Below are 22,851 nucleotides of genomic sequence, written 5' to 3' on the forward strand. Positions count from 1 at the left end.
CAGCTCCCGCTGCACCCCCAGCCTGCCCACTGGCAGGACAGAGCAAGAAGCCGAAAAGTCCTTGGCCTGGTGTAAACACTGCTCTGCAACAATTAAAACATCAGCATGTTATCAGCGCTCTTCTCATCCTAATCCAAAACATAGCACCCTACCAGCTACTATGAGCTACTTAACTCTGTCCTAACTGGAACCAGGACACACGGGCAACAAACAGGAGAAGCTAGAAGCAATTGTGCAACAGGCAAACTGCGACCTAGTTGCAATAACTGAAACATGGTGGGATCAGTCCCATGACTGGAGTACTGTGATGGATGGCTACAAGCTCTTCAGAAGGGACAGACAAGGTAGGAAGGGTGGTGGTGCGGCTCTTTATATTAAAGAGTGTTTTGATGTTGAAGAGCTTGCGGTTGGGAATGATAAAGTTGAGTGTCTATGGATAAGGATCAAGGGGAAGGCCTGTAGGGGTGACATCTTGGTGGGGGTCTGTTATAGACCGCCTCATCAGGATGAAGAGATGGATGAGGCTTTCTATGAACAGCTTGCAAAAGTTACACGATCACCAGCACTCATTCTCATGGGAGACTTCAACTTCCCTGATGTATGCTGGAAGTATAATACTGCATAGAGTAACCAGTCCAGGAGGTTTCTAGAATGTGTGGAAGATAGCTTCCTGACACGGCTGGTATGAGAGCCTACCAGGGGACGTGCCCCACTAGACCTGCTCTTCATAAACAGAGAAGGACTGGTGGGAGATGTGAAAGCTGGGGACTGTCTTGGGCAGAGTGACCACGAAATTGTAGGGTTTTCTATCCTTGGTGATGTCAGAAGGGTAACGAGCAAAACTGATGTCTTGATCTTCCGGAGGGCAGACTTTGACCTGTTCGGGACACTTGTTGCAGGGGTCCCTTGGGAGTCACTCCTGAAGGGCAAAGGGGTCCAGAAAGCCTGGATGCTCCTCAAGAAGGAGAACTTAAGGGCACAGGAGCAGGCTGTTCCTGAGTCCTGTAAGGTGAGCCAGAGCAGAAGACCGGTGTGGATGAACCGTGAACATTTGTTGAGCCTCTGGGAGAAAAAGAGTCTATGTCCACTGGAAGAAGGGACAGGCTACTTGGGGCAACTACAAGGAACTTGCTAAGATATTCAGAGAGGAAGTTAGAAAGGCAAAAGTCCAGCTCGAACTCAGATTGGCCACTGCAGTAAAAGAGAACAAGAAATCCTTTTACAATTATATTAACAGCAAGAGAAGAACCAAGGAAAATTCCCATCCTTTACTTGATGCAGCAGGAAATGTGATCACTGAGGATAAGGATAAGGCTGAGGTCCTCAACGCCTTCTTTACATCTGTCTTTAATAGTCAGATCAGTTATCCTCAGGGTACTTTACGCCCTGACCTGGACGTCCCCTGTGTTTCAGGTAGAAAATCACCCCCTGTGATCCAGGAAGAGACAGTGAGAGACCTGCTCCTCCATCTGGAACGTCACAAGTCCATGGGACCAGACGAGCTCCACCCTAGGGTGCTGAGGGAGCTGGCGGAGATAATCGCCAAGCCACTTTCCACCATCTACCAGTGTTCATTGTTATCTGGGGAGGTCCCAGAGGACTGGAGGCTTGCTGATGTGACTCCCATCTACAAGAAGGGCCGTAAGGAGGACCAAGGGAACTACAGGCCAGTCGGCCTGACCTCGGTTCCGGGGAAAGTTATGGAGCAAATCATCTTGGGTGAGATCGCACGGCACTTGCATGGCATCCAGGGGGTCAGGCCCAGCCAGCACAGGTTCACAAAAGGCAGGTCATGCTTGTCCGACCTCATCTCCTTCTATGATCGTGTGACCAGACTGGTAGATGAGGGAAAGGCTGTTGATTTAGTCTACTTAGACTTCAGCAAAGCCTTTGACGCGGCCTCCCACAGTATTCTCCTGGGGAAACCGGCTGCCCATGTCCTGGACAGGTATAATCTTCTCTGGGTAAAGAACTGGCTGGAGGGCCATGCCCAGCAGGTTGTGGTTAAAGGAGTTAAGTCCGGCAGGCGTCTCATTACAAGTGGTGTCCCCCAGGGGTCGGTACTGGGGCCTATCTTATTTAATATCTTTATTAATGATCAAGTTGAGGGAATCGAGTGTACCCTCAGTAAGTTTGCAGACGACACCAAGTTGAGAGGTAGTGTTGATCTGCCTGAGGGTAGGGTGGCCCTTCATTGGGATCTGGATAGGCTGGACTGCTGAGCTGAGGTGAATGGGATGAGATTTAACAAGGCCAAGTGCCAGGTCCTGCACTTTGGCCACAACAACCCCATGCAGCACTATTGGCTTGGGGCAGAGCGGCTAGAAGACTGTGAAGAGGAAAGGGACCTGGGAGTTACTTTTCCTACTAGTACCTTCTATGCTGCTGTACTTTGGATTTAGGATGAGAATAATGCTGACAACACGCTGATGTTTAAGTTGTTGCAGTGCAGTGCTTATACTAAGCCAAGGATTTTTCAGCTTCTCATACCACCCTGCCAGTGAGGGGCTGTGAGTGCACAAGAAGCTGGGAGGGGACAGAACCAGGACAGCTGACCCGAACTGGCCAAAGGGATATCCATACCATATGGCATCATGCTGAACAATATATATAGGATGTCTGGCTGGGGGGGAGGAGGGAGCAGGGGCAACGACCTCTGCTCGGGCATGGACTGGGCACTGGTCAGCAGGTAGTGAGCAATTGCATCGTGCATCATTTGCTTTTTACATTCTATTATTCTTATCATCATCCTTATTATTATTCTCCCTTCCTTTTTTGTGCTACTACACTGCCTTTGGAACAACCTTTGGTGGTTTTACTCAGGTGGGCAGCCAAGCTCCACCACGGCCACTCTCTCACTCCCCCTCCTCAAAAGGAAAGGGGGAGCAAATAGGACACAAAGGGCACAAGGGTTGAGATAAGGACAGGGAGATTGCTCAACAATTATCGTGACAGGCAAAACAGTCTCAGAGTAGGGAGACATGGGGTTCCACGTGCATCTGGAGAACACGGTGTGCGTCTTGAGTTCAGGGATAGAGCTGAGTAGTTCCCGAATTACCCACACGGTGCCGGAATTACCCGAACGGCTTGGCGGGAGATGGGTGACCACTGCTTGGGGGTGGGATGGGCATCAGTCAGAGTGTGTGGAGTAACAATTAACTTGTTCGTCACTTGCTTTGCACATCCTATTATTCTTATCATCATCATCACCATCATTCCCCCTTCCTTTTTTGTCCTACTAAACTGTCTTTATATCAAGCCACCAGCTTTTACTTTTTTTTTTTCTTTTCCCAATTCTCTCCTCCATTCCACTGGGTTGGGGGGGAGGATGAGCAAACAGCTGTGTGGTGCTTAGCTGCCTGCCACAAAAGTCCTTTTTGGCACACAATGTGGGGCCTGACGGGTAGAGATAAAGACAGATCACAGAATCACAGAATGATTGAGGTTGGAAGGGACCTCTGATGGTCATCTAGTCCAACCCCCTGCCAAGCAGGATCACCTAGAGCACGTTGTGCAAGATGGCATCCAGGTGACTTTTGAATATCTCCAGAGAAGGAGACTCCACAGCCTCTCTAGGCAACCTGTTCCAGTGCTCTGCTGCCCTCACAGTAAAGTGCCCCCTCATATTGAGCTGGAACCTCCTGGGTTTTAGTTTGTGCCCACTGCCTCTCACCCTGTCGCTGGGCACAACTGAAAAGAGTTGGGTTCCATCCTCTCAATACCCTCCCCTCAGATATTTATATACATTAATGAGGTTTCCCCTCAGTCTTCTCTTTTCCAGGCTAAACAGACAAAGTTCTTCCGGTCTGTCCTAGTATGACAGGTGCTTCAGTCCTCTAATCATCTTCATAGCCCTAATCGTAGCCCTGATCTCCTTTGTAACCCTTTGCAGATCTGACCAGAGCATGTTAAAAGAAGTTATAAGCATTAGATCAGTTTAATAGTTGCTGATCACATTTTTTTTTGATGTTGGGTTTGCTGTGTTTGTTTTCAGATGTTGTGCTGTTTATCATTTCTGGGGGCTGGTTTAGGGTTATCATATTGCTCTGCCGTGTAACACTGCCTTCTGATATGATAAAATTACTGGTCATGAGACTAATCGGGCCGTCACCTCTGTATTTCTGGAACCATCTCTTTTAATATGTCGTGGTTTAACCTAGCTGGCAGCTAAGTACCACACAGCCGTTCACTCACCCTCCCCCCTCCCTCTCTGGGATAGGGGAAGAGAATCAGAAAAACAATGAAAACCTGTGGGTTGAGATAGAGACAGTTTATTAGGACAGGAAAGAAAGGAAAACAATAATAATAATGATAATAGTACTACTAATAATCATGTGTGCAAAACAAGTGAAGCACAATGCAATCGCTCGCCACCCACTGACCGATGCCCAGCCTATCCCCGAGCACCCGGTCCCCCCAGCCCAGCCAGCCCCCCCATATAATTGTTCAGCATGACATCAGATGGCATGGAATCCCCCTTTGGCCAGTTTGGGTCAGCTGTCCTGGGTCTGTCCCCTCCCAGCTCCCGCTGCACCCCCAGCCTGCCCGCTGGCAGGACAGAGCGAGAAGCTGAAAAGTCCTTGGCCTGGTGTAAACACTGCTCTGCAACAATTAAAACATCAGTGTGATATCAACATTATTCTCATCCTAAATCCCAAACACAGCACCATACCAGCTACTAGGAGGAAAATTAACACTATCCTAGCTGAAACCAGGACACTACCCTAGTAGATCACATTCAGTATTCATTTGTGTGTGTCAGTTTCTCCATTCCCATACTCAACTTGTGTGTAACACGTGTGCATATCTACATGCTAAAGATTCTTCCCACTGAGGTTTTCTTAGGACTCGCGTTTGGAGAAATGCCACTACCGTGGGTTTTGTGTTGTTGCTGGGGAAAAGCACAGCTTTGTCCATCCAGTTGCATTAGGATATTGTCTCAGAATCCTGATAGTGCACTGGGCTCCTGTCATGTCAGATGCTGGGCCTAGCCAGGCAAGAATGCAGAGGAGACAATATCATGCATTTACTTTTGTTAGTCTAACCTCACTGATCTTCATTTAATTTTCAATCCCTCGGTGCCACCATCCTTTGCCACCCTATTGTGCCCCATTCTTTATCTCACCAAATGGCTGACGCAGGCAAAGGAGGGGATTAGTTGAGGCAACCAAGCGGTGAGACCAAGAGCAGTGTCTCTCCACAGAACTAGACCACTCGTACGACTGTGCATCACTAGGAGGGTTGCTGTTCACCAGGTGAACTAAAGTGCAGGCACACTGATTCTGACATAAATTTGCATTGTCCCACCTCTGTGTATCATCCGCTCCATTCTCGCTTGTTGGTAAAGTGAGATTTAGTCCCTCTCACTTATTTGCTGATAGAAGGTGAGGTCCTCTATGCAGAAGTATTACGTTCTCCCTTAATCCCACTTTAAATCCAAGTTGGAAACAAAAATGTTAAAGGTGTTGAGTTACAACAGTGTCTGATTGTGAAAACTAGCTTGTTAGGATGACACGACATGATAAAGATAGGTTACGTACAATCTTTTAAACTCACCCTTGTCTAGTAGGAATGCATTTGATGTTACCTTGGGAGGATAATGATGAAATAAAGCACACATTAGAAAAAAGATAATTATCTGATACAGAACAAGAGACACCCATTTATTTTCACTTTTCCAGTTGTTTGTCTGTCTTTGTTAGTTTGGATGGGTTTATTTGGTTGTTTGCTTGGTGTCACTGCCCCAAGGGACTGAGGAATCCTCAGTATTTGCAGTACAAGAGAGTGCTGTAAGTGAAACAGCTACAGATTTTACTTAGTGCTTATACTTAGGGGCTGGGCTTTGGGTCCCCCTTTCCCGTGCCACCCTTGAAGCAAAGGCCAGGCACCCCCAGCTCTCCTCATGGTCAGTTTGGACATGGCCGCCCAGCTACCCCATGCATGCGCAGCTGTACCTGTACCTGGGCCAAAGCCCAAGGGTAATAAAGGAGCTGGTGGAAGTGTTCACCAGCTGCTTCCCCTCATTTATCAGCAGTCCTGGCTAATGGGGGGGGGGGGGGGGGTCCCAGTTGACTGGTGGCTAGCAAACATGATGCCCACATACAAGAAAGGCCAGAAGGAGGATCCGTGAAACCACAGGCCTGTCAGTCCGACCTCAGTGCCAGGGAAGCTCATGAAGCAGAACATTGAGTTTTATCAAGCAGCACGTACAGGGCAACCAGGTGATCAGGCCCAGTCAGCATGGGTTTATCAAAGGCAGGTCCTGCTTGACGAACCTGATCTTTTCTACAACAAGGTGACACGCTTAGTGGATGAAGAAAACACTGTGGATGTGGTCTACCTAGGCTATAAGTCTCTTCCCAGCAAAGGGAGAGGTCACTCAGGCATACATAGAAACTGGTGTACTAGCATTCTTCCCCCGCTTTTACAGTCCATTGGCTGCAGGAGTGGTCTTAGGGCCTGTTGCCCTCCAGCACAAACAATCGGGATTTTTGCCTCAAGCAAAGGTCCTTTACAGTTGTCACTACTGAATGGGTTGTGCCACTAAAGGCATGGGTTGTGTCTAAAAGGAAATCAGTTGTGTCTCCCCCAGTCTTAACAGGAACCAGGGTTTAGAGACTGGAATTTCATTCCCTGGTCTCCATCATTCTGAGTCTAAATCTTCCAACATAATCAAATTATGCTCCTCACCTCCTCTTTTCACCTTCTTTTTCTTTCCCCGTGGACACTTGTGTGGAGACTTCAGTAAAGCTTTTGACACTATTTCTGACAGCATTCTGCTGAAGATTCTGGCTACTCAGGGCTTGGATGGGTATATGCTTCACTAGGTAAAGAACTGGCTGGTTAGCTTGGCGCAAAGAGTTATGGTGAATGAATTTAAATCCAGTTGGAGGCCGGTCACTAGTGGTGCCCCCCAGGGCTCAGTACTGGGCCCAGTTCTCTTCAATATCTTTATCGATGATCTGGACGAGGGCATCGAGTGCAGCCCCAGTAAGCGCTAAAACAACACCAAGTTGGGCACAAGTGTTGATCAGCTTGAGGGTAGGAAGGGCTCTACAGGGGGGTCTCGATAGACTAGACCAATGGGCTGAGACCAAGTGTATGAGGTTCAAGACGGCTAAGTGCTGGGTCCTGCATTTGGGGCACAACATCCCCATGCAACTCTGCAGGCTGGGGGAAGAGTGGAGAAAAGGAGGCTCAGGGGAGACCTTATTGCACTCTCCAATTACCTTAAAGGAGGTTGTAGTGAGGTGGGAGTCAGTCGCTTCTGACTGGTGCTAGGGACATGGTTTAGTGGTGGACTTGACAGTGCTATGTTAATGGTTAGACTTGATGATCTTAGAGGTCTTTTCAAACTTAAATGATTCAATGATTTAGTCACAGAATGGTTGAGGTTGGAAGGGACCTCTGAAGATCATCTAGTCCAACCCCCTGCCAAGCAGGATCACCTAGAGCATTGGGCAGGATTGCATCCAGGTGGATTTTGAATATCTCCACAGAAGGAGACTCCACAACCTCTCTGGGCAACCTGTTCCAGTGCTCTGTGGCCCTCACAGTTGTGGTGGTTTTACCTTGGTAGGCAGCTGAACTCCACCATAACCACTCCCTCATTCCTCCTCCTTAGAAGAGAAGGGGAAGAAGAAAAGGAAAGAAATAACTCACGGGTTGAGACAAGGATAATTTAATTAAAGGAAAAGATAATTATTAGGGAAAAAATATTATTAATTAAATAATTTAACTAAAGGGAAAAAAGGGAAAGGGGAAAAGGAGAAAAAAAAAAAAAAGCAAAGGCTGACTTCCCACAAACCAGCGATGCTTGACCACATCCTTGATGAGGACAGTTGTTTTCACAACGAGAGCCCGCCCCTCCCCTCTTCTTTCATTTTCCACCTTTTATTGCTGAGTGTGACATCATATGGCATGGAATATCCCCTTGGTTGGCTTAGGTCAGCTGCCCTGGTGATGTTCCTTCCTCACCTCTTGCCCATCCCCAGCCTGCTGGCTCTTGGGGGATTAGAGGGAGTCCTGATGCAGTGCCAGTATTGCTCAGCAGCAAACACAACACTGGTGTGATACCAACGCTCTTCTACCTACACATGCAGAGCACAGCACTGTATGGGCTGCTGCAGGGAAAGTTAACATCCCAGCCACGCTCAGTACAGCTGCCCAGGGGTACTGTGGAGTCTCCTTCTCTGGAGACATTCAAAACCCTCCTGGACACGTTCCTGTGTGACATGATCTAGGTGTTCCTGCTCTGGCAGGGGATTGGACTAGATGATCTTTCAAGGTCCTTTCCAATCCCTAAAATTCTGTGATTATGTGATTCTGTGTAATACCATCATGATTATACTGGCTATAGCCACAACTACACATTAAGACTTCTTAACAACGCACAGTCAATACTTTAACACCATATATACATAACAAACAATTAAGCTGAATATCACTAACAATATCAATCCTATGGCTGGGATCTTGTCAATTCTTTAACATAATACTTACATATCAACAGTGATTGGTGCCTTTATCACAAACAGATGGCCCAGCTTCGCCTCTGCAAAAACCTCCTGTGTCCTGGGCCGCAAAGTTTGAGAAACCAAGTTGTGTTGTTGCAGTAGAACATGTTTTTGAAGTAGAATGTTTTTTGCAGCAGGACATGTTTTTGAAATAGAATGTGCTTTTGCAGTAGAACTTGTTTTTGAAATAGAATGTGTTTTTGCAGTAGGAAACTAACCTTGTGTATTCAAAGATAGTTGTGTAGTTATAACAAAGGGAAATGCTAAGTAGGTAAGTGGACAGTAGAAGGCTTCACTGTTCCAAAATAAGGAGGAAGACTGAGAAAAACAGGACGAGCAGTGTGAGAACAGTAAAAACAAAAATCACAGGCTCTCTAACCATGAGAAAAGAGGGGAAAAGGAGAAATTAGAGGATTGATCAAATAAAATTGTACATATATGGTATAGAAAGGCTCTATGGAGCACTAGGGAGAAGGGAGAACAGTAGGCACAGGCACTGTTATTGAAATAGACCCGGTAATTCCGTGCACTGACCAAGGTAAGACAAGCTTTAATGTATTGCCTTGGGGGGGGGGGGGGGGGGGGGGAGGAGGGAGGGGGAAGTCTGGGTGGCTCTTTTGTGGGGTGTGAATGAGATGCACTTTTAGTGCGAAGTGAGTGTGGAGTCCTGATCCGCGGTTCCATAGTCCTGTGAGGGGCGCGGCTGGAGACAGACAAAGCAAAAGAGAAAAGGGCGAAAGAGAGTCTCAGGGAATTAGGAGCCTTTAGTTGTATGGTACCCCGGGTATGGTAAAGTGTTCAGCAGTACGCTGTTCAGCAGTACACCTCTCTGCTTATCCTAGGTACAGGTATGTGGTACCCCCATGAACAGTAAAGTCCACAGCAGCACGTCAGGAAGAGATGGGGCATAAGGGCTCCAAGGAAGAGCAGAATGGGGATGGAGACTCCGGAATTGTGTCTAAAGATAGTCCTTTGGGAAGAATGATAAGGAATTGGAAAAACAACCCAAAAACCAGGGAAAAAGATAAAAAACAATGGTTAGATATTGTGTAATTGCCTGGCCTAAAAAGCCAATAAAAGGAACTTCAGTATTTTGGCCAAAATACGGGTCTGATGAAGACTGTGTTTATCAGACTCATATTTGTATGTAAATGATAAGGTTCCTTTTTTGGAGGAGGAATCAAATTATGCTGCTTGCTGGGTGCAGGAGGTGAATCAGCTTTTACTGAAAAAGGGTCAGGATCAGGGGAAAGAGGAGTTAGAAGAAAGGACTGGTCAGTGAGAACCCTTGGATAATTTACTCCCTCCCTATAATCCTAATATTGTACTGACAGCAGCAGCAGCTGCCCTGGGGGGGGGAGGCGGGTGGAAGGGGGCCGATCTTGGAGATCTCTTCCAACCTAGACGATTCTGTGATTCTGTGATTCTGTCACTAAAAAGAAAGTGCACTCTAAGCTCTGACGAGAATTAGAACAATGTAAAAATGACATTGAAAAATTTCCCTTTCCTGATACTAATAGTGCTGGCACTTCTATGTATCCTCTTATAGAGGTCCTGACTGGACCAGGGCAAATAGGTTATGTGAACTCCCCCCTCACCAGCGGAGAGGTTAAGAGTTTTAAGAAGGAAATTAAACCTTTAATTGAGGATCCCATTGGACTAGCAGAACAATTAGATCAGTTTCTACAGCCCAATTGATATTCCTGGGGGGAGATGATGTCAATCCTGAGTATGGTATTTACTGGAGAAGAGCAGGGACTGATTAGGAGGGCAGCTATGCGAGAATGGGAAAGAGCTACCTCCCCCACCCCCGGATCAGAAGCGATTCCAGTAGAGCAGAAATATCCACTTGATAACCCCAATCAGAATAATAACAACCTGCAGCACAGAACTCCTATGAGAGACTTAAGGGGCATAATAATAATGGGGATTAAGGAAGCTGTACCAAAGTCCCAGAATCTTACTAAAGCATTTGAAATACAACAACAAGAGGATGAATCCCCTAATAACTTTCTGCAAAGACTGAGGGATAGAATGAGGAAATACTCAGGGATGAATTCTGAGGACCCTCTAGCCCAAGGGCTTCTGAAAGTACACTTTGTGACTAAAGCCTGGCCGGACATACAAAAAAAGCTCCAGAAGATGGAAGGATGGAGTGAACAGCCACTAGAGACCCTCCTGCAGGAGGCCCAAAAGGCGTATGTCAGGAGGGGAGAGAAGAAGGAAAGACAGAGAGCAAAACTAATGATATCCACACTGCAACAGGTAATGAAGCAGAGGATTGGAGAAGAAGGGAGAAATTCTCAGGAGGAGAAGTCAGACCCAGAGCAGAAGGGAGAGGAAGAGAGATGAAAGAATGACTGTGGTGGGTTTACGTGGCAAGGTTTTGGTAGCAGGGGGCCATAGGGGTGGCTTCTGCAAGAAGAATCCAGAAGCTGCCCCATGTTAGATAACAGCCTTGCCGCTTGCCAGAGCTGAGACGATAAGCGATGTTGTTTGTGCCTCTGTAAGAGCATATTTAAGACAGGTTAAATATGCCCACCTGAGTAAAACCAGCACAATGACAAGCAGAGAAAGCTACCTGTGTTGCAGCCTAAATCATGACAGGGACAAAGACGATGCTTCAAGTGTGGTCAGGCTGGTCACAGTGTCCAGACTGGAAAAAGAAGAGATTGCTTGCTGTTATAATTTCAGAACAGAGGAGTCAGGGGTTCTCAGAAAGCTGGTCCCACCTAGAGCCCTTGATGACCTAATGAAGGAGAAGTTGTATTATTAGTAGATACTGGGGCAGTTAGATCATCACTGGCCCATAAAGTATCAGGGCTTAAATTAACTGATAAAACCCTAAGGGCGACGGGGATAGAAGAGATGGGGATAACAGTGCCACTTTTTGGGGATACCAAAACGAGCCCGTGGGATAAAACAATCACTGGGCAATTACTGAGGCAGGGACTAATTTGTTGGGGAGGGATTTGATGATGAAACTGGATATACAAATAGTAAGTTGTAAGACGGGAATTTCGGTATCAGTGAAGTTATTGACAGAAGATGATGAGAAAGAAATAGACCCCATAGTGTGGGTAAAGGAGGGAAATAGAGGAGGAATTAATATTACTCCACTAAAGATAGCTATGCAGGAAGGATATGAGGCAATAAAGCAGACGGTATACCCTATTTCAACTGAGAGATGAAATGGTCTTAAATCAGTAATAAGAGAATTGATTAAGGATGGTTTACTGGAACCATGCATGTCTCTCTTTAACACTCCTATTCTGCCAGTAAGAAAGGCTGACAGTTCTTACCGACTGGTACAGAATCAAAGAAAAATTAATGAAATAGCGTGGAAGCACCACCCTGTGGTTCCAAATCCATATACTCCGAGAGCAAGATCCCACATGAGCATAAGTGGTGCAGACGCCTTGTGGCTGGGCTCTTCCCCGAAGCTGAGGCTGAAGAAATGGCCCCTCCAAGGCCCTGCTGCTCTGCTGGGGCTCTCTCCCCACGGGCCGAGGGGAGGAGGGCATGGGGCGATGCGCTGGGGAACGGGCCTGGCCCGAGCCTTCCCGTGCGGGTGCCCAGTGCCCCTGGGGACGGTGAATGATCCAAAGGGATCTGCCTTGAACTGTCTTTTGTACCCACAGCCCCCTTTCTGTGCACTGTAGCACTACTGGCAGAGGGGCCTCTCCTCCTGCCCAGAGCCCAGCCAAGGCCAGAGCAGGGCTCAGAGGTCAAGGAGAGGAGCATGCATTCTGCAGCCATGCCCATGGGCCTTCCACACATTGCTGCTGTCCAGGGCCTTTGTCTCTGGCATGGTCTGCACCGCTCACAGCTCCAGAAAGACAGGTCTTTCACCATCTTCCTGTTGGGCTACAGCACCGTGTCCTTCGCTCTGCTCAGAGTGCTTCGTCTTAGCTCACAAATGAAGTGCACTCCATCACCTTGAATATTCTCAGGCATGATCCAAAATCTTTGTCTTCTGCCACTATAGCACAACAAATAGAACTTTCTCTAACTTCCTGTAAGCTGATGGGGTTTGTCTCAGCCACTTGTAGAATCACAGAATCATAAAGGTTGGAAAAGACCTCCAAGATCATCTGGTCCAACCATCGCCCTACCACCAGTGTCACCCACTAAACCCTGTCCTTGAGCACCACGTCCAACACTGCCTTAAACGCCCCCAGGGACGGTGACTCCACCACTTTTCAGCAGTCTGTCTGTTTGTCCTTATCCAGCTCCTCACCTTTTAAATTTGTTTGATATTACATTAACTAATAGTAATATGTATAATTCCCTACCTATCAGTACACAACACTCCCTGAAGAGTAATCCTTTTTGGGTAGGTGAACCTCAATGGAGCCATAAAGCTGAGGAGTGTTTTATTATCTGGTAAATTGCCTTGTGTTTTTCTGTTGTTGGTTTTAAAATAGGAAAAACCCTTCTGTGCCTGTGTGCAGCCAGTTCTCTGAGGAAAGCAGGTGGGATCTGGAGCAAAGGAGCAATGAAATGTGGCTGCTGATTTCAGTGGAGAAGCCTGGTGTAAGGAAGAGTGATGCAAGCCCCAGGTGGCCAAGGAGAGAAATGGCTGTCCTGGGAGGGTGAGGAGCAAGGTTCTCCATCCAGTGTCCGGCCCCAAGACACCGCATTGCCAACCTGCCCAGACCTCCTTAGGAGAAACACCACCTAGGGAATGCTGCTGTCGCTATTTGCCTACACTGGAGAGCAACGAAAAATACCTATCCATCGAGTGCTCGCTGAAGTTTTCCTCTTCACCTACACTCCCGGAGCCTCACTAATTAGGTGTACAAGATTTAAAGGCTTGAAGAAAATTGTCGGAACAGACGTGGCGTGTTAGGCCTTTCTGCATTTTAATGACCCTGTGGGGCATTTGGTGCTCTGCTACCTCAGACACTGAGAGAAAACTGAAGAAATCTCTCGAGGAGCTAAAGTTTGAAGCAACCGCCAAAGTTCCTCGGAGCATTAAATTGGCCTCACTGAAGGCCATTAAAAGACAAAGCTTCCCCATGGATTTGTTAGAGCAGCTTAGCTGGAGGCAATGCCTGCAGGTAGGCAAGGGCATATCCATCTCCCTTCCCCACCCTGCTCTCACCAGGGCATTTCACAGAATCACAGAATCACAGAATTGTAGGGGTTGGAAGGGACCTCGAAAGATCATCGGGTCCAACCCCCCTGCCAAAGCAGGTTTCTTAGAGCAGGCTGCCCAGGTAGGCGTCCAGATGGGCCTTGAATATCTCCAGAGCAGGAGACTCCACAACCTCCCTGGGCAGCCTGTCCCAGTGCTCCGTCACCCTCACCGTGAAGAAGTTCTTTCTCTTGTTGGTGCGGAACTTTCTGTGCTCCATCTTGTGGCCATTACCTCTTCTCCTGTCCCCACAAACCACTGAAAAGAGGTTGGCCAAATCCCTCTGTCTCCCACGCCTCAGGCATTTATACACATCGATGAGATCCCCTCTCAGTCTTCTTTTCTCCAGGCTGAACAGAACCAGGTCTCTTAGCCTTTCTTCATAGGGAAGATGCTCCAGGCCCCGTATCATCTTTGTGGCCCTCCGCTGGACTCTTTCCAGGAGATCCCTGACTTTTTTCTTTATTTCCGTACCTTCGGAAATATCTTTGGACTCTCACTGACTGTTCCTTCAAAGACACAGCCATGGTCTGACCCCCGACTTCCAAACATCCTTTGAGGGACATTTCTTTCTTCCTCATTCCCACTCCCAACCTTCAGAGCTGCACCTTGTGACTCTTTATCTTCTTCCTACTGTTTTCTACTGCCAAGCAAAGCTTCCCCATCAGGGAAATCTCACCCCTCGAGCGGGCGTCCCGACTCATCAGGCTTCCTGTGGTGTATCATGAGAGCAGGCAGAAGTTGCCTCACCATCATCTTCCAAGCTCTGGGTCTGGTACTGGCCTTGGAGCTCGTTGGACAGATGCGGCCAAGCCGTGTGCCCCAGCTCTGCAGTCCTGTACTCACGTGCAAGGGATATGACAGCCCGTCCACAAGCCTTTTTCCTCTATGTGCTTACCAGGTGCTCAGGCAAAGGAGATCCCACAGCCACCATGCCAGCCACACACCTGCTGCTGGACTGTCAGGAACACTGGCAAACGGAGCCTAAATGCACAGATCCCAGCCAGGCTCCTAGAAATTTCCATGCTAGGGATAAGGGCTAGGGATTAGGGTGAGCAAGAGGGTAAAAGCAAAGGTAAGGCTCTAAGGGTCTGCATCTTGGCTTCCAGGTAAGGGTGGAAGTGCTGGGGATTAGAGTATTAGGCTCCTGTCAGGCCGAGTGGTGACATTTAGGGCCAGGCTTAGGGCAAACTTGACACAGGGTTAGTCCCTACCACGAACGCTTTCCCAGTCAGTGCTGCAGCAGTAACAAGGTGACCCAAATGCCTTTTATATCTCCAAAAAATCTTTGCTCTCCGTTGGCAAAGAACCCCTTCTCTCCCATGTTCTCACATTTCCCTTCTCCAGGCCCCTCTTGACCTCCACATGTGTCCTCCTGTCAGGGGCAGCACTCTGAAGATTTCCACTTCTGAGGATCTGTCTCCTGGCAGGGACCCAGTCAGTTTCTGGGTCAGAAGGGACCTCACAGTGGCATCAAAAGGATGTGAGATGGTGTAGGAAGACCCTGCACAGCCCTTGAAGGGCCCAGACTTGGTCCATGCCTACCAGCTTATGCTCCAGAAGGTCTCCCCTAGGTGCTGTGTCACTTGTCCCCCCGGGTGCTACAGCTAAATCAGGGCATCCTGGTAGCACTGGCCATTTTTGTGCAGGCAACCGAATCAAGACACAAAAGCTGATTTTGTAGCTCTAGACCCAGCTGGGCATCATCCACAGATGAGATGAAAATGTTCAAAATGATGTTCAAAAAACATCATCAGATGTTGTCACATATCTGGGACTTACCAGAACCAAATGTTTGCCTGTTTCAGAGCCCTGCCAAGGACATTCACTGAGTCCGTTTCCCAGCCATTGACTGCCTCTCCTAGGATTCCACTTTCTTCTTTCTCTCTCCTGCTCTTCTTTTTTCCTAACTAACTCTAACTCTAACTCTAACTCTAACTCTAACTCTAACTCTAACTCTAACTCTAACTCTAACTCTAACTCTAACTCTAACTAACTCTAACTCTAACTCTAACTCTAACTCTAACTCTAACTCTAACTCTAACTCTAACTCTAACTCTAACTCTAACTCTAACTCTAACTCTAACTCTAATCCTAACCCTAACCCTAACCCTAACCCTAACCCTAACCCTAACTCTAACTCTAACCCTAACCCTAACCCTAACCCTAACCCTAACCCTAGCCCTAACCCTAACCCTAACTCTAACCCTAACCCTAACCCTCTCTAACTCTAACTCTAACTCTAACTCTAACTCTAACTCTAACTTTAACTCTAACTCTAACTCTAACTCTAACTCTAACCCTAACTCTAACCCTAACCCTAACCCTAACCCTAACTAACTCTAACCCTAACCCTCTCTAACTCTAACCCTAACCCTCTCTAACTCTAACCCTAACCCTCTCTAACTCTAACTCTAACTCTAACTCCAACTCCAATTCCAACTCTAAAGGTAAAAGAAAAATAAAGAATAATCTAGGTGTGCTGATGGACTTAGCAATAGAAGGAGCAGACATTGATGAGGTTTGTCATGGTTTCTTTGCCTCCATCTTCTCTCAGGCCTCTGTGCCTGCAGGCAGGGCTCTGGAGGAGAACAGCCAGCAGTGCATGGGGATCAGTCAGGGGTTTCTTGGGCAATTTCAGCCTGTAACTGCTCATGGGAGGAACATTGTCCATGAGTGCTGGAGAACAAACCAAATAACTCAATACGGAGGGATCGGGGTAGTTCCTGAAGTCTGGCAGAAAGCCGGCAGGGACAGCCACCTCGTCTGGCTGATCTCTCCATGGCCTCTTCCAGGGGGGCCTGCAAACACCCTCAGAAACTGGGAGGTTGGCTCCTGACTGTTACTTCTTCAGAGGCTTGCTCAAGCTTTCAGTAGCTGCAGGTCAGGAACACCTGAGGGCTCATTGTCATGCAAACTTCCAAACAAAGTAAGTCTCAGTGCATCATTTTCCTTAAGTCTTCAGCTCCTAGAAGGTTAGCTAAAGAGGCTTTAGGAGAACAGTCAAAGTGAAAAGAGTTCTGTATTCATAATGGTAAGAGAAGATTTCTTCTTCCTTCTTTTTTCCCCAGTTTTCTTTGCTTTTCTTTCTACAGATTACGTGATATCAGCAGCCTCCAATGTATCTTGATCCTGAGTGTCTTCTGACGGAGTCTGAATATGTTGAGACAGCAAGACCTTTTCTGGCAGACATTCTGTGGGCAGTGTTCTTCCCTACCCTCAAGCCCTCATCAGTCACCTGGGAAAGGCATCAACCTTGTGAAACTCTGAGCTTCCTCCACTGCACTCGGTAGCTGCTTGTTTCAGCCTGCTGGCACTGATTCCCACCTGCTTTACAAGAAGGAGTTGCATGCAGGTGCAGAAGGGCTCAACTGCCAGCAGACAAAACGCAAGAGAGAGATAGCTGACTAAAGCACAAAAGACATTCCGCAGCTCTCTGTTTCCACGTTACCTCCACTGAAATCCAGTTTCCACCGTGGATAGTCATGGAGCAGAAACAGAACAGAAAACACATTTTTGGGTCAAGCACAGGCACTCCATGCCCTGGACTCTGCCCATACCCACTCTTTGCACACCCACGGAAGTCGGGAACTTCTGCGAATCATACAGGGAAGCAAAGCAGCCAAGTGAATAATATGCTCTATTTTGATCAGCCAAATCAGCATTAATCTCAACATATCTGCCTATCAGGAGTATCTTCAGGCAGAGTCTCAAACATTTAGACCCTCTCCTTTTTCATTCCCTGCAGGGGAAATGACATGCAGCACCGCTGTAGGTGAAGGCAGGCATGAGAGGGATCTCCTCTAGCATTGGACGCCTTGGGTGCAATTGCCCCGATTTCCTTCTCTAGTCAATGCAGAAAAAACAGTTGTTTCCACTGAGATGCCTTGCCACCCTCTGCCTGCCCACCAGCTCCTGCTCCAGAAGGACTCCTGAATGTCCTGGGTCACATTTCCATGTCACACATTGGGTTTCGGCTGCTCCTCGGGATCCTGGCAGCAGTAGCCACCTCTGGGTGGGCAACAGAATCAACGCCTGAATAAGGATTTTAGGCAAAACCTGAATCATAAAAAAATAAATAAATAGATAAATTGTCCTTGATGTAAGAAGTATGTAAGAGGTCTTCATTTTCAAAAGTTTGAGGGTTGTCTATACATTCCCGTGACTGGTTTCCTAGGCCAAGGGCACGGGCCAGCAATATGATGAGTCTTTGGCACTTCCCTTGTATGGAAATATAAATTCATCTAGCCATTACCAAAAATGCATTTCCTCCCCACTCTTTGAATGGAGACACTGTGTTCCCAGGACATTTTGTTTAAGGGCACACTGCACATCTGCATTTCCGATCTAAATGGAACTGGGAGCAGCAGAGGTGAAAAAGGTTGGCTGGGTTCTGCCACACGTGAGTGGAGAAGGATTTTGTGGATGGGACCGGTGCTGTCCCGGCGAGCCACACGGAGCTCTGTGTGAGAGCACTGGCATCTCACATCCTGCATCTCATACGGCCTGTATTTGTCCAGTTGAAGGAGTAACTGCCCTGAGCTGGATCAGGCAGCGTGGGGATGTTTATGAGAGCACCGTCACTGCAGTCAGAGGTTATCTAGCAAATGCAGCTGATGGGGAACCAGGGGAAGCTTGTATCTCCCTGTTGGGAATGACTCCGTATGGTCAGCTGAAAACCGGCCTGGGCTACACAAAATCACAACAAAATGGACAGGTTCACTTGTCCTAAAAGTGAATGGACGTCGCCTACCATTTGTAGGTTGTCCAAAAGAAATCTGCTCGATACTTAAAACTGATGGCCTCAGATGCTGCCCTGTCCCCCAGGTACCTGCACACACCTGGGACCACGTCTGGAACCCCGAATGTCAGCGGGTGTTTGCATCTCAGGGAGCTGAGACAAGGAGCTCACACGAGTGCCTCTTTTGTGCACACCTGAACTCAGCCAGAAGGAATCCCACCTCCTGTGGGTCTGTGGGGTGCAGAGGAGGGAGCTGAGTCCCCTTCCAGCCTCAGGACTGCAAACCTAGGATGAGATGCCTCAGCTGATGGAGCTGAATGCCTTCCCTTGGCAGAGGTCGAGGTGGTCTCTCCTGTCACTTTCTGGATGCCCTGTGCAGGACGGGGCAAGGAAAGATGACTCTTCAATGAAACTATTTGAGTGATGTAAGCCCTAACACTGTTGGAAAGCAGTCTCTTTCCCCAGCTGAGGGAGGGAACACGTGCGATTACTTTGTCTTGTTTCCAAGGAGGTTCCCCAGGAGCCCTGTGGACATCTCGAGGGAGCCCAGAGGGGCAAAGGAAGGGAGGCCGTGTCTGCAGACAGACAGCTCTGCCCAGGAGCAGCTCCTCTGCAAGGCACAGCAGGGCTGGGGGCACTGCCTGCACGTGGTGAGGAGATGTGAGACAGAAAGCAATTGAAAGCTTTCTGAATGTGGAATCCAACTTAGAGCTCATTGTAGGAGAAACCCGCACAGCAGCGGGCACGGCCGACCTCTTGCTGCACTGCAAGGAGGATTTTCCTGCACACACCAAGAGGAGAAAGGCATGAAAACAGCGGTCAGCATCACTGGGGCATGGAGGGAGGCTGACAGCTGGCTGGAGGAGAAATCTACACAACCCTTGACATGGCAAGTCTCGGTCTGCAGGATCATGTGGATGAATATCCTGGTGGGACAGTTTAAAGCTGGCGTATCCCGCATCATAGGAGATCTGTCAGGAGGGTGCTCATGGTTTCTCTGCTGTGGAGGAAAAGGATGTGAACAGACAGAGATGCCCCTGGGCAGTGCCTCTGCTTCCAGGATGTGTCTGCAGGGCAGAGAGGAGCACAAAGTGTTTGCGGTGAGCTCTGTGAACCTGTGCAGGGAGCAGACACAGGGACGGAGCAACAGGTCCCGGCAGGGCCAGCTCCAGGTAGCAGAGACACGGGCAGGGAGGGAGAGGGAGCTGCTCCCAGAAACGCAGCGTGAGTGGGGCTTGGGCACCTCTCTGCCATCCCCTGCAGGGCACATTTCCTCCCTGGAGCAAGCCCCGCTCTCCCCTGCTGCCCAGAAGACCCCAGGTCAGGAGCCGTCTCCTCTGTGGTTGGACCTCCGCGAGAGGAGAGGTGCCTGTCTCCTGCAGCGTGGCACACAGCCACGAGGCTAAAAGCCTCCGTCCTTCAGTGTCACTGCGAGGTGGTGAGCATAGCTGGGCGAGGAAAGGGCTTCACTGCACACCCTTCTCCTGGCAGAATTATTGGGAGCACTGCAGTATCCATCCTTGGTTTGCCAGCTCTGGTGTGTGCTTTTGCTCCCTGGGGTGGGCTGCTGGGTGTGGATCAGCTTCCGTTCTGACACCGACTTGCCCTGGAGGTGTCCTGATGAGAATTCAGGGCAAAAGTCCACTTCTCAAATAGAAAAGCACTATGTCTGCAGGGCTGGTGAATGGGATGGCTTGTTCCTCTTTCATCTCCACGGTGGGATTTCCAAAAAAACGGCACGGGTTTTCATCAGAGAAGTCTCTCCTTAACTTGTCGTTATCGTTTCCTCCTTGGACAGCTCGCCCATTCGCAGAGAAACCAAATGCCCAACAGCAGCTCCATCACCGAGTTCCTCCTGCTGGCATTCGCAGACACGCGGGAGCTGCAGCTCCTGCACTTCGGGCTCTTCCTGGGCATCTACCTGGCTGCCCTCCTGGGCAACGGCCTCATCATCACAGCCGTAGCCTGCGACCACCGCCTCCACACCCCCATGTACTTCTTCCTCCTCAACCTCGCCCTCCTTGACCTGGGCTGCATCTCCACCACTCTCCCCAAAGCCATGGCCAACTCCCTCTGGGACACCAGGGCCATCTCCTACGCAGGATGTGCTGCTCAGATCTTACTGTTTCCCTTTTTCATCGCAGTAGAGTATTCCCTCCTCACCATCATGGCCTACGACCGCTACATTGCCATCTGCAAGCCCCTGCACTACGGGAGCCTCCTGAGCAGCAGAGCTTGTGCCCAGATGGCAGCAGCTGCCTGGGGCAGTGGCTTTCTCTATGCTGTCCTGCACACGGCCAGCACATTTTCACTGCCCCTCTGCCAAGGCAATGTCCTGGACCAGTTCTTCTGTGAAATCCCCCAGCTCCTCAAGCTCTCCTGCTCAGATTCAGGCTATCACAGGGAAGTTGGGCTCATTGCCCTTAGTGGCTGTTTAGCCTTTGGGTGTTTTGTTTTCATCGTGCTGTCCTACGTGCAGATCCTCAGGGCCGTGCTGAGGATGCCCTCCGAGCAGGGCCGGCACAAAGCCTTCTCCACGTGCCTCCCTCACCTGGCCGTGGTCTCCCTGTTTGTGGCCACCTCAATGTTTGCCTACCTGAAGCCCCCCTCCATCTCCTCCCCAGCCCTGGATCTGTTTCTGACTGTGCTGTACGTAGTGCTGCCTCCAGCTGTGAACCCCCTCATCTACAGCATGAGGAACAAGAAGCTCAAGGAAGCCCTCCAGAAAATATTCGAGTACCCTTTGTGATCCAATATTTCAGGATCACTAAGGTGCCCCTCGTCCCCTTATGATGCCCAGGAGGTCAGGCACAGCCCAGCATTAACTGTGTTATCCATAGGTTGGTGGCCGGTGTGCCTGGCCAGTAAGCCTACAGAGTCGTAATCCACACAAAGGTGTCTTAATTCATTAATTATTAGTTAATTCTGCAGAATCAGGTGCTTGGCAGTCTTTCAGAAAGCAAGCACACCTCCGACTCGAAGCACCGTTTTTTATGCAGAGCTGATTTGTGAAACTCTTTCTCTGGCTACTTCCGATTGCTTGTTTCAGCTCACCTAACTGATCTCCATTGAGCACTCACGTCAGAGAGGATCAGTGGGGGGGATACCAAATCCCACATTTCCAAACATTTCTGTTTTGATGGGTGTGCTTTTTTAATGTATTAATGACCTTCAGTGAGCAAAAGGTTACTCTGGGTCAGTCTGGAATCTTTCTTCAGCTCTTTTCCTCGTTTCCTGGTTTTCAGCCCTTACCTCCTTTGCTTTTGCTAGCTCAAGGCTCTTAGTCTCCTCGCTTTCTACAGCCTAGGACTACAACTGTTGTTCTTTTTTTCCCTTTCCTTTCTTTCTTTTACTTTTGCTTTGTTGTTGTTGTTATACCGATGTTGTTATACCCATGACTATTAATTGCAATTAAACAATATTACTCATCCAACTTCTTCCTAATCTTTCATGTCTACAATACAATTTTTTATTTCATGATTATTTTTTATTTTGTTTCCCTTTTACCTGCGTATTTAATATGCCTAAGGAACCAGGGACTTTGCAGAGATAAAGATACCAGCAGAAAATCATTTCATGGCAGATGCCAACCCGGGCAGGGACCCGGAGCTGCCAGAAGTCCGGGGGTGATGTGTGAGTCTGTGTGGGCAGAGAGGGGATCCTCATAGAGCGTGTGACCATCTGATGGAGTGGCCCAAAGGTGAACCCAAGCAGCTCACAGGCCGACAAGGGCTCCGCAACACCAGGGGAGGCTGTGAGGAGCTAGAAGACTAAGGCACGTGAGACTGGAGTGTGTTTCAGGACACCCTCTTTGAAAGTCCACAGGCGGGAGCCTTCCTGGGCCTGCAGGGAGGACTAAGTGAGGAAGAGAAAGCTCTTTCTGCAGGCATCTGCTCAGGGCAGCCTCCTCTGTCTGGGCCAGGACATTGTGATGGCCTGGGGACAGGAGCTGCCACTGAGGGGCACGGGCACTCTGTGGTGGAGATGTCCTGGATCTCATGCTGGATGTCCTGCAGTTTCTCTGGCCTCTGTTTCCTAGGGCCACGGCCAGAACCTTCCTCATTTACCACAGCCAGAAACTAAGCACCACCAGCCAGCTGCGTGCTCACTTCCCTGGGCAGTGAGGGAAGTGTTTGTTTCCTCACAAACGCTTCTTGAATTCTGGCCGGCTCAGTGCCGTGACCGCTTGCTGGGGGAGCCTGCTCCAGTGGCAACCGCCCTCTGGGTAAAGAACATTTTCCTGATATCCAGCCCCAAACTCCTGAGTCACAGCTTCAAGCCGTTCCCTCGGGTCCTATCGCTGGTCACCAGAGCAAAGAGATCAGCGCCTGCCCCTCCGCTCCCCTTGTGAGGAGGTTGTAGGCCGCCATGAGGTCTCCTCAGGGCTCAACAATCCAAGTGACTTTAGCTGCCCCTCATACGTCTTCCCCTCTAGGCCCTTCACCATCTCTGTT

General features: G+C 48.9%; 1 protein-coding gene across 2 annotated transcripts; it reads left to right on the forward strand.

Annotated features, from left to right (window-relative positions):
• Positions 1-21,266, forward strand: LOC136789244 (olfactory receptor 14C36-like). Of its 2 annotated transcripts, none has more exons than XM_066989239.1 (2): positions 1-344; positions 16,752-21,266. In XM_066989239.1, the coding sequence occupies exon 2, from the start codon at positions 20,082-20,084 to the stop codon at positions 21,144-21,146; it is 1,065 nt and encodes a 354-aa protein (XP_066845340.1). In that variant the 5' UTR covers positions 1-344; positions 16,752-20,081; the 3' UTR covers positions 21,147-21,266. The 2 variants fall into 2 exon arrangements, with proteins under 2 accessions (XP_066845340.1, XP_066845341.1); XM_066989240.1 differs by lacking the exon at positions 1-344 and adding an exon at positions 13,118-13,579.
• Positions 21,267-22,851: the final 1,585 nt, after the last annotated feature.

Source organism: Anser cygnoides, unplaced genomic scaffold (genome assembly GCF_040182565.1).
Source record: "Anser cygnoides isolate HZ-2024a breed goose unplaced genomic scaffold, Taihu_goose_T2T_genome scaffold_43_1, whole genome shotgun sequence".
NCBI classification, from domain to species: domain Eukaryota; kingdom Metazoa; phylum Chordata; class Aves; order Anseriformes; family Anatidae; genus Anser; species Anser cygnoides.

Bases quoted from the DNA above. Each gene is read 5' to 3' on its own strand.
- LOC136789244 (XM_066989239.1), top strand. From the start codon at position 20,082: ATGGGATGGCTTGTTCCTCTTTCATCTCCACGGTGGGATTTCCAAAAA.